This window comes from Lemur catta, chromosome 6, assembly GCF_020740605.2.
Source record: "Lemur catta isolate mLemCat1 chromosome 6, mLemCat1.pri, whole genome shotgun sequence".
NCBI classification, from domain to species: Eukaryota; Metazoa; Chordata; class Mammalia; order Primates; family Lemuridae; genus Lemur; species Lemur catta.
Window position 1 is genome coordinate 19,904,429 of NC_059133.1, and position 12,885 is coordinate 19,917,313.

General features: G+C 33.4%; 1 protein-coding gene across 2 annotated transcripts in view; it reads right to left on the reverse strand.

Moving 5' to 3' along the window:
• SCYL2 (SCY1 like pseudokinase 2) overlaps positions 1-12,885 on the reverse strand; it is a 59,071-nt gene that overhangs the window by 38,142 nt on the left and 8,044 nt on the right. For both annotated transcript variants that reach the window (XM_045553147.1, XM_045553149.1), the window contains exons 2-3: positions 9,769-9,973; positions 87-244 (exon numbers count right to left, since the gene is read on the reverse strand). In XM_045553147.1, coding sequence (XP_045409103.1) covers positions 87-244; positions 9,769-9,945 — 335 coding nt within the window. In that variant the 5' untranslated portion in view covers positions 9,946-9,973. The remainder of the gene's footprint in view (positions 1-86; positions 245-9,768; positions 9,974-12,885) is intronic.

The following is a 12,885-nucleotide window of genomic DNA, read 5'->3' on the forward strand; positions in this document are numbered from 1 at the left end:
ATACTTGAAATAGATAGATTTCAATATAAAGTTGCTTTTAACTATTTGTTCAGGAATTCTCCTATATAAGTTTTATAAAAATTTACCTGGATTCTTCTAAAGGATGCTGGACAGTAAGAAGTCGAGGGTGTCGAAGTCGAGTTAACTGCTGGACTCCTCGTTTCAGAGAATCAATTATTTGGTCCTTTTCAAATTTTTGATATTTGTCAATCAGCTTTTTATCAAAGACAAAAACAGCTACTTCCTAAATAAAAGAATTATACAACTAATTTTAATAAAAAATATAGAAAAGTAATAAAATTATATTTGAATGTCTCAACAGTCTATAAATAGAAATAACTAAAAACTAACACCATGGAAATTTTGGCACCTATGTAATACTTTTCTGATATCAAAAGGTTGGTTTCCTTATGATTAGTAAATCTAAATATTTTTAAAGGTATGAAACCCAGAGTCCTCATCTGCAGAACACGGGAATATAGACACCTTTGAATTCTGGTATTAGAGATACACATAAACTGTGTGTAATATGTTGTCCCCTATGTAGTAATCGTTTATTTAACCAGAATTCAAATAAAATTTAAAATGTTAAAAAATTTAAAATGCTATTGTAACGATAAATACCCTGGAGTATACTACAAAATCTTGAAATGCTTTTTGAAAGAAAGGTTATATGTCAGGGGATGCTTGTTTATACAAAAAACTAATTTGTAAGCATCTTTCACATATGAATAATTTATATTCTCTCTCATACCACCCTATCCCCATCTTGTAACCATGAATGGTTACTAGTACAGGAAGCTGCACCTCCATCACGTCTCTGAAATCATTCACAGCTTATCTAATACTACTAAAAGCAGACATTCTCTTTACCATTATCTTCTTCCTTTCATTCTCAGTTAAACGAGAAAAAACTGTTCTTATCCAGTTACCCTATCTTAACAAATCAGTCAAAAATTAGCCCTATTGAAAGGTGACATGTTAGAGCAGTGATGTATGATTTTGGTAACAATGCAAAAAAAAAAAACAAAACTGATACAAATGGAAGCAAAATTAGCAAAGAATGCCTGCCTTCCAAAATTCTTTGAAAGATTTTAAATGACTCAGAATTTCTATAAAAGTCTCTTTTGAAAGCCTCTAATTAAACCTACTATTACTCAACTATCAGTATCCAAGACGTTTTATTGTTTTTCCTCTTCTAATTATTCTCTTCTGTTTTTCATTTTTACTACATTAGGATTGCTGTTTTCACAAGTTAGCCTAATCACCTCACTGCAAAATTTCACCACCAATAAATTTCTCAAACATAACTTGTTTTAAGTTGGAGATTCTTTATGCATATAAATGAGTTAAGGGTATCAGAGGACTGAGACTCTGAAAAGTGATAACATAAAGGAATTATTTAGTACTGTAACTCAATTCAAACATAACATTTCCCAAGCATTTGTGAATAAGGCAGCCATTTATTATAACAACAGAGGAGGTATTTACACAGTACTCAAAACATTGGCATTAGATCAGAGCAGTTTGAGTCAACTTCCCTACAACTGACCAGTCAACTTTGGGCAAGTTTTCTCAACAGAAAAATGGGAATAAAAAAATAGTATGAATACCTCACAGGATCATAGGAGAATAAATGACACAGTAATATAAAAAGAACTTATCACAATATGTGACATAAAAATATTCAGTAAATGTTAGCTATCACTGTTACAACACTAACACCAAAACTTGTACTTTTGTTATTTTTCTATTACTGGCAAATTTTTTGATGACACGTGATCAATGATATGCACATTCAAGACCAATGGTCAAGAAACATCTTTGAAAGATAAAGGTAGAGACTCAACACCCTGTCATTGTGGTAACTACACTTAATGTATATTAAGTTAAACAAAATGATGTGCTATAAACCTAATACCACTCCTATGTCACACTGAAATAAGCATGCAGCATATAATAATGTGGTTAAGAACCCACAGTTTCTAGAGTCACACAAACCTAAACTGGAATTTCACTCCTGCCACTTATTATTTATGTAGTCCTTGAAATCAAACCTTGGTCATTGTTATTTTCAGACCACAGTCATAAAAAGAGCAAGAAAAAATGATAATATTGTAATATATTCTACAGGTAAAGTTTCTGGCAATAGTCTACTAGAGAATCTTACAAATAAAGAGGTTCCCATGTCAATTGACTATTTATAAAAATAGCAACAGATAACATTTACACAGTTATTATGTGCCAAGCATTGTGATAAGTAATTTTCAGGGATTATTTGATTCCTCGCAGTAACCCTATGAGACAAAGTATTATACTGTTGTCTTCACTTTACAGATGAGGATGTTGTGGAGAAGATAAATGTTTTAGCTAAGATTTTGCAATGAGTAAGATGAAAATTCAATATTCAAACCTGGATAGTCTATACGGCCATATTCTTAGCCAATATATCATTCTGTCTCCTCAGAAATAGCATAGAAAAAATATGGAGCGCCCAAGTAAAACATGATACATGCCTTCAAGAAAGAAATCATTCGAGTTTTAAACAGCGCTTATATATAAACACATAATCTAAGCTCTTTTCATCATGATGAGACACAGGTCTACCAGGAGGTAAGAGTTTAAAGTAATATTAATTTGAACTAAAAACAAATGACCTAGAAGTTACAAGTTCCTCACCATTCGTGTGCACAGTCTTATTTTAGTAAGTGTTCTGCTATAACACATTTTATAAATGTATCTAATTTAAAAGTGTTTATTTTTCAAGATGTTTTACGTCTAAAAAAAAAAATCACATGAAACGGCTCTTGAGCTCTTAAAGTTCCCACTCTTAAGGAGGAAAACTGTTGTTAATAAAGAAAAGTAACAACACCAAATTCTTTCAGACATTTATTGTTTTAGGTCAGAGATGATATATTCTTACATAGGTTATCAACTATCTTAAAAATATTTTCTCTTTATTTCAGTTCATTAAAATCAACCAGTGTCAACAAGGTTCTCTTGTTGACACACTAACTTCCTAAAATAAAATTCTTACTCTGCACCACAAAATCTTTCATTAGAATATACCATAATCTAATTTCTAATTTATGCTTTTCTCTTACTACTTTGCTATACTACCCACTCTGCTAACACATATCACCTATATAAAAGTCTTGTCACCTTATATATATTATAATCTTCTTGAAGAAAGAAACAATGTTTTATGTGTCTCTGTATCTACCACAGGATCTAGCAGTATCTCACACCTAGAAGACACTCAGATATTTATTGTCTATGGATAGTCGATAAAGATAAGCAATTAATAAAAGCATTTTATTATCATCTTGAATTAAAATATTTTTCAACTTTGCATTATAAAATTTTTCAAATATACAGAAAAGATGAAATAGTGCAATCATCCAGTATATCTTTCACTTAAGATTCAACTGCTAACTCTTGTTAAAATTGGAGGTTCTTTTTTACACAAAAATTATTAGAACAAAACATAAGCAATATTTGGTATTCTACTGTTTATTCAGTGCATAATCATTGGCAAGAAAGTCACCCACTAAAGTACTTTTTCACAATAGTCTAAACAAAAAAAGCTATGAAATTATTCTAAAAACTATAATATTTATCACAATAGAGTATGTTCCACTTGATATACTCCTAATTTATAATTTTTTAAAGGCTACTTTGCAGCCAGGTGCAGTGGCACGCACTTGTAGTCCCAGCTACTTGGGAGGGTGAGGCAGGAGTATTGCCTGAGCCCAGGGGTTCAAGCCTGTGGTGTGTGATAATTGCGTTTGTAAACAGCCACTGCACTCCAGCCCAGGCAACAAAGCAAGAGCCCATCTCCAAAAAAAAAAAAAAAAAAAAAGGCTTCCAGCTTACTGATGGACTCAAAAAAATGAAAAGAAAGAAAGAAAAGAAGAAAAGAAAGCAAGCCACTCTGCTTACTACAAAGTTGAATTCTGTTGAAACAAAAATAGTTTTAAGTAATAAAATCTAAATTATGTAATGTACAGTACTATGTTTAGGACTCCATAACAGTAGTCATGATCTGCACTAACCTGTCCCTCAGAGCCACCAGAGATTTTTTTTGAAATACAGATGTTCCCTGAGGTCTCTATTTTATGGACCCTTCATGACTGGCCAGTGGCAATTACCAAGCACCATATCTTCTTCATTTTTCATCTGACTTTGGGAGAATGTTCCTTCTTCAAAATGATAAAACAAAATCTAAATTTTTACTTACATTAAGTTAATAATAAGTTGATTTCTGAGAGGACTGAAAGGTAACAGCATACACCCCTTAAAATTACTAGAGACAGTTTATGATCATTTTTTATCTAAATGACTTGATTAGCATATTCAACTTTACACATTGGTTTCCTTTATTTTAAAACTTTTAATTATTATAATTATTCATTATAATTTAATTATGCCTTGTCTACACAATATTAGCAAGCCTCACCCATGAATGCTGTCATTTGGATAACACAATATAGACTTAATAGTAAGGAAGAGACTATGTCCAATCCTACATTTGGTAGAGTGGATAAAATATGAACAACTAAATGTTTATTATACAATCATTTCTAAAAATCAACCTTCATTATCCTCATAGAAAGAAACAGTCATTTAACTGGAGGTGTTATGAAGCCCCTGAATCAGTCGGGCAAAAATACAGGCCAAAAAATATGACTCTTAAGCTAAACTAGCACTAAAGCTACCTTATTTTAAAAAAATAAAGTCTACTGCAAAAACTAACATAAAAGGTCATAATAAATGTGGGACCACTAGAAGACTACTGATAAATGTTAACTCCATTTTGAAGAGTAACTACCTGGTAACATAGAATCTTGAGTCAAGAAAAACAGAAATGTTAATAATAATAAATGCTTAGTTTATTAATAATTAGAAATGCTAGCCCGACCTATATATATATAGTTACATAAAATACACTACACATGTCTCCAAAAATAAATCCCTTAGCTTGATAAAGGATAATTAAAAGGAGGTAAAAGGTATAGGTGAGACAAAGACTAAATTTAAGTAGTGCTTTATTAGAAATTATTTAAATAAATTAGCAGCCTTGACAGTCATAACATTCCTACCTAACCGATAAGACAGTATTCCAATTTTTAAAGGATATACATACATGTAAATATGTATGTATGTGTGTACATGGCAAATATCTCTCACTTATTATATATATACACTTTGGCCAAAATATTTCCATCTTTAATAGCTCGTTTAAATAAAGTATAACATAAAAATTAGCAAAGCCAATGAATTCCAATCCAGGACATTTGTCTCAGAAATACCTCTCAAATAAATATTCATAAAAAAAGAATATAAGAATATGCTTGAAAAGAGTGCCTATGTCAGATAACCACTTTAAGCCTGAAAACATGAAACTCTATAGAAAGACTAAGTCAGTTACAAAGCTATAACAGAAACATAATGGTGTAAACTCTATGCCTACAATTACCTATCAGACATTTTAAAAGTTCAGGGGAATGTTTCACCAAATTTTCAAAAATTAAATAGTCCCTCCATCTAGAATGTCTGAAATTAAAAAGACTGAACTATAACAAGGTTGGCAGGGATATGGAGAAACTATAACTATTGGTAGAAGTGTACATTGGCACAGCCACTGTCAAAAAAATGTTTGGCACTGAACAAATACACACACAACAACCTAGCAATTCTGTATCTAGGTCATGTGTCGTATATGGCAATGGTATATACAAAAATATTCATAGCAATACTCTATAAATGAAAAGAAAAATTGCTATGTTCAGCAACACAGTTGTATCTTATGAACATACTGTTAAGGAAAAGGAGCTAAACACAAGAGTACAAACCATATGATTCCACTTAAATAAATTCAAAAACAGGCAAAATTATTCTAAGGTGTTCAAAGACAGGATATTGGTTACCCCTAGAGAGAAAAGGGATGGGGTAATGACTAGGAAAGCACATGAGTATTAGTAGTGTTTTACTGCTTGATCTGGATGCTAGTTACATGAGTGTGTTCACTGTGAACATTCATCCAGCTGTACACTCATGATTTGTGCACTATTCCATGTTGTACATAAGTGCTTAAAAGTGAGTTTATATTTTAAAAATTAAATAGACAATTTTTATTCTCTAAATATCACCTGGAAATGTCTTTACTATCCCTACCAGATTCCAGAAAGAATAATAGTTAGGGACTAAAAGCTACTCCCAAATGAACACTCAAAAAGGAAACTAAATGACCCTACAAGTGCACCAATGGTTTATACCATCAGTACAAAATCCAAATAGTAGCTTCAAATACCATTTAAGATCAATTGCAACATGTTTACAAACTTTATATTTGGTTAAGTTTATCCAAATAAAAACTTTTAAACATCTTAATGGCTTATTCTGCATATCAAACTAGCCTAAGAACTTAAAGAACTTTAACTGCAAAAAACCAACTGTACACTTGTTTTGAAGACTCTTGGCAATTCTTTATTCCACTTTCGTATATTATTCACTATGAGGGATTTCTTACTTGAATGTCCTTCAAAAACAGTAAGAATCAAGAGAAACTGGGTTTTGGAAACGGAAAGCCAGAATACTAACACAGATGTGTCTTATCAGGTATAAAGACTTTATCAGGTGCACAAGTAAATTTTTATTTACTAATCCTTTTCTTTATCTTGCTGCATCCCAGGTTTCATAAATATTTACTTTTTTTCATCTGCTCTGTAGGTGCTATTATTACCACTTTTCTTAGGGGCCTTCAGACATTTAGGTTAAAAAGTCAAAAGTTGTACATGATCTCAAAATTGTAATTCATCATGTGCTAAAGTGAACTTGAAATGACCCTAGGAAAAAATACATACATAGATAACCTTTAAAACGATACATAAACCTTGAAAGTATTACTTATATAGGGATTCTTTTAACTCAGAAATATTGTTGTCACCTGGCTTTTTGGGGGGAGTAATGTTATAACACTTTTCTTGAAAATTATGTAAAAAATAATGAAGTATACTTGCAGAAAAAGAAAACATGAAATAAATTTTAAATAGCAACAGCTTGCATCTCACGGTAATTTACTGTCATGCAGCAACAGAAAACACTTTCCTGTCTTTAACTATTAAAACTAGGTATGAGAACCCTCCCTCCACCACCCCAAAGTCCCTAACCTGTTGTTTACCTCGAAGTCAATGTCAAATTTAAGATCTTATATGCTGCTATAAAACACAACTGCAATCAAGTACATAGTATACTAGAACAAGAAAGACTAAGAGGCTAAGAAAGATGACCTAATTCTCCATGCCTCTTTATGGGGGCGGGGGGAAGACTAAGAGCATGTTTTTAATTATTTTTCTTCCAGTTTCATCTAGATCAGTATTATCCTACAGAGCCTCCCATCATAATAGAAATTGTCTGCATTGTCCAACATAATAGCACTGGCCACATGCAACTATGGAATACTGAAAATGTGACTAGGGCAAATACGGAATTTAATTTAATTTACTTAATTTAAATAGATATGCATGGCTGGTCCAAAGGTAGTGAATTATATCCCTTGATTGTTCACAGCCAGTTACAGACAGAACTCCCTGTTCTACTTTTTCTCTCCTTCTCACTATTGCACTTGACTAGTAAAAAATAAAAATAAATTTAAATAAATAAAGAATGTGCATGGTGCTACCATATTGGATAGCACATCTTTAGATTATCTATTGTGTTACGATTCTCTTTTAATAAAAATGAGGTAATTCAAAAAAGTGAAAACTTTTCAATTAAGGGAGAAATTAAAATGAGGCTTCATTCCGTTGAGGGGCTATAAGTGAAAAAAAAGAAAAAAAAAAGAAAAAAATGAGGCTTCAATGTCAAGACAGCTAGGCACTTAGTTATTCTTTAAAACACTCACTGCCATACTAGAAAAAAAATGTTTTTCCTTGGGGCCATGGTGTTTTACTATGAAAACAGAATAAAAACTTTGAAAACAAAATGATCCTTTCTAATTTAATGAAATAATGTGTTAAGTAATTAACCAGTAGTAAAGACAGGATGCTCAGTTCTGACCCCTGCTGTTTAAAGGAGGTAAAAAAGGAAATTTAAAACTAAATCCACTAAGAGCACTGATGGAACTACCTTTCACCCCAAAGCAATAAATTTGGCAAAAACATGGAATGTAGTAAAGTTTGCTAAGAGAACCCAGTTCTGCCAGTCAGCAGTTAGAATGGGGATCTATCATTTGTTCCTGGTTTTCATGTTCTTTGAGCAGCAACAGAAGCTCCAGTATTATCAGGGGATTTAGTATATGAACTACTGGTATCAACACAAATACCTAGAACCCTTTCAGTCAAGCACAGAGATGGTATTACATTACCACATCCTTAATAAAAATGCATAAATTTGAGCTGTGCGCAGGAGTGTGTGCTTATAGTCCCAGCTACTGGGGAGGCTGAAGCAAGAGGATTTGGTTTAGCCCAAGAGTTTGAGGCCAGCCTGGGCAACATAGCTAGACTCTTGTCTCTAAAAACAAAAAGCATAATTTTGTAAATTTAGCGTTCTTTTGTTTTTCCCTTATATAACTGATTGCAAAAGCAATTTGTGCTAGTGTCAGAGGAGGTTGGCCATTTATATAACTTCATAACCTCATTAATGGTTTTTACGTAGTCAATACTCAAAAAAACACTTACTTTTTGGATAAACTCTTGGTGATTGGAAGAGAAAATAATGTTCAAAAAAAAATATGACAACTTAAATCAATCAGCATTTAAGATGCAGATCTCAAATCTCAATAGATCTCATTTGGATGTCAATAAAGACTTCCAAATGGCAATAAAAACAAGATTTACAGCAATCTATCATAGGACCAAAATTCCTATTTCATAAAAGGATAACCAAAGTCAATTTGGTCTTCAATATACTTGTTTAGGAAATAAACTGACTTTGGAAAAGCAGCACATAACGCAAACTCACAATTGTATGGCTGCTGTAGTCACTGGGAAGTGTGTAATAAATCCCTTACATCTTACAATCCCTGTATTTCACTTGTAGGGAAGTAAAAGTACTTTTGAAAACAATTTTTTTTAAAGAACATACTTCTACAGAGCCACTAGTAAAATTTAATCCTCCATATTGCTAAGAAACATCTGTTGGTTTCTTAAGCCAAATTTTTAAAAAAATTTCGACTCGAACTACCCTTTACTAAAAGAATAGTTTTCAAATAAGTATGAAATAAATATAACCCCCAATACCCTACTGATTATATTCCATTAATATTAATATATCTCCCTCTAATGGTAAAAACCATCAGATTAAATACAAAATATTATAGAAGTCTATTTTCTACAAAGCTATAGAATAAAAGAGGGAATAGGAATGCACTAAATAAGACATACTTGATGTTGAAAATTTTCACTGCGTATTTTGCCAGTAACTTATTGACAAATGTGAAAATTTAAGGAACACAACAATTTTTATCTTAACATACACTTCGCTAAATATAACAATCTAATATTTGCTCAACTGACAGGTTTATTTTATTAAGCAAAATTAAACCGCAAGATGATAAGTATGTCAGTTTATCCATAACCAGGAAATTTGGGGCATGTATAAAAGCATTTGGTTTCGTATGACTTCATAAGATGAAATGAGAACTAAAGAACCTGTTTAAGAACCCATTAAATAACTTTGGCATTTCTTAACATAAAAATGCATACATGTACTTTATGGTACTTAGCATGTGTGTTTTTTCCAATCAGATGCTGAATTAAGACTTACCTGTTTTGTTGATTTTTTTGTGCCATTAAAAATCTTCCAAGCCAGCCCATTGCCACCACTAGCAATGTGTCGACCAACATCAAATTCTCTAGTGACAGGATTTCCCATTACAGCACTAGTGACGTCAGCTGTTACTTTCGTAACAGTACTCTTCAATTTATTAAGCATGGACTCCATGGCTGCAATATTGGGTAGTTACAGCTACCTAGAAACACAGAAGGATAGAGGAGAACTGATCATTTTTTATTTGTATGAGCACTTATTCATAGTTAAGTTTGAAAAGCTTAATATCCCCCAAACAATGAGTGAAACAATCCTAGATAACTAATTTATATGTTGGTTTTGTCTTCAGAGGACTCAGTACACTTGAGTACAAATTTAAGTCTAGAAACCAAACTGTTCCTTTCAATCTCAGTTCTCACCAACCAGAAGACATAGTCACAATTGACACTGACATGAACGAAGAAAAGAAAAAACAAAATAGAATTCTGGGATGCTGAAGTGGCTGGAAGTTCTGGGATATAATTTCAAAGTAAAGGGAGTTATGCTAAAAAAGAGCAAGGGGTCCCCTTCACACTTTGTCAAATGCTAAGATGAACGTAAGTAGTGTGAAACTCCACCAGGTCAGGCAAGGACCAACTAGAAAGCTATGAGCTGTAATTGTGTCAGAGTTAACACACAGCTATAAATCAATCAATATCTCATCAGCCAGAGTGGAGAGTCCTCACTGATCACTAAGGCATTCAGCAGAAACCCTAGAAGGACCATGTCTTAGTAGCAGGGTATACCATCCTTAGAGTAAAAGCTAACCTAAACCTGCTGCAACAAACTAAAAGCAATCCTCAAATGACCAAGCTAATCATAAATTACTAAACTGAATACCAGAACGAAACCCAATACTCAAGAAGTGAAGACACACATCCACAAAAAAATTAGACACTAAACAATGACATTCACAATGTTCAGCATAAAATCAATAATTATCAGACATGCCAAGAAGCAAGAAAATGTGACTTATAATCAAGTGAAAAATCAGTCAATATAAAACAGATTCCAAAATGATAAAAATATAGAATTAGCACAAAGACATTAAAAAGTGATCATATGTCCAAGTAGTTAAAGGAAAGCATGAACACAATGAGAAAATGGAATATAAAAAAGACCCAAATGAAAATTCAAGAAATGAAAAATAAAATCTCTCAAATAGACCAGGCATGGTGGCTCACACCTGTAATCCCAGTACTTTTAGAGGCTAAGGCAGGAGGATTACTTGAGGGCAGTAGTTTGAGACCAGCCTGGGCAACACAGCAAGACCTTATCTCTAAAAAAAATTTTTAAATAAAAAATACACATTTTTTTTTAAACAACTATGCATGTCAGAGAATGATTAAGGTCTTTAAAATGCTAAAAGAAATTGTCTTGGCTGGGCGCAGTGGCTCACGCCTGTAATCCTAGCACTCTGGGAGGCCGAGGTGGGAGGATGGCTCAAAGTCAGGAGTTCGAGACCAGCCTGAGCAAAAGCGAGACCCCCCGACTCTACTAAAAAATAGAAAGAAATTAACCGGACAACTAAAAATATATATAGAAAAAACGAGCTGGGCCTGGTGGCGCATGCCTGTAGTCCCAGCTACTTGGGAGACTGAGGCAGTAAGATTGCTTGAGCCCAGGAGTTTGAGGTTGCTATGAGCTAGGCTCAAGCCACGGCACTCTAGCCTGGGCAACAGAGCCAGACTCTGTCTCAAAAAAAAAAAAATAAGAAAAGAATTGTCAGTCTAGAATTCTGTAGGCTAGGGGAGAAAATTTTTCAAAAATCAATGTGAAAGGGCTGAGTAGAGTGGCACATGCTATAGTCCTAGCTACTCGGGAGGCTGAGGTGGGAGAATTACATGAGCCCATGAATTCAAGGCCAGCCTTAGCAACACAGTGACACTCCATCTCTTAAAAAAAAAAAAAATGAAATAAAAACTTTTTCAGAAAAACAAAATATTAAAGAATTTGTTGCCAACAGAGAATCACTATAAAAAATATTAAAGGAAGTCTTCAAGCAGAATGAAAAAGATAGATACCAGATGGAAATTTGGATCTACAAAAGAAATAAAGGACACTGAAAATAAAAACGATGTGGGTATATACAAAAACTTCTCATGTTATAATACCTTTAAAAGATAGCAGATCATTTAAAGCAAAATACACATATATAGTATTTATAATGTTTATAAAAGAAAGATGACAAAACAAAGGACAGGAGGACAAAATGAAAGCATATTTTTCTAGCACTCTGGGAGGCTGAGGCGGGAGGAATGCTTCAGGTCAGGAGTTCAAGACCAGCCTGAGCAAGAGCGAGATGCTATCTCTACTAAAAAACAGAAAAATCAGCCAGGCATGGTGGCACACGCCTGTAGTCCCAGCTACTCAGGAGGCTGAAAGGCAAGAGGATTGCTTGAGCCCAGGCATTTGAGGTTGTAGTGAGCCAGGCTGACGCCACTGCACTCTAGCCCTAGCAACAGAGGCAGACTCTGGGGAAAAAAGAAAAACAAACAAACAAACAAAAAAAAAACAGCAAGCATATTTTTGAAAGATTCTTAAATGATACGTGAAGAAGTATAGTATCATTTGAAGGCAGATTATGGTAAATGAAAAATATATATACTGTATACCCTAGAATAACAAAATAATAAATACAAAATAATGACAAAATAATAAAAAGATACAACTGACCAAGCATGGTGGCTCATGCCTGTAATCCCAGCACTCGGGGAGGCCGAGGCAGGGGCATCACTTGGGGCCAGGAGTTCAAGACCTGCCTGGGTAACATAGCGAGATCCCATATCTACAAAAAAAGTTTTTTAAATTAGCCAGATGTTATGGCACACACCTGAGTAGTCCTAGCTACTCAAGAGGCTGAGGCAGGAGGAATGCTTGAACTCAGGAGTTCGAGGTTGCAGTAAGCTGACTGCACCACTGAACTCTGCACTCCGGCCTGGATGATAGAGCGAGACCCTGTCTCAAAAATAAATAAGTAAGTAAATAAATAAAAGGAAGACACAAATGACCAATATCAAAAATAAAATAGAGGAAATTCTACAATTCTAATCCTACAGATTCTATAAGATATTA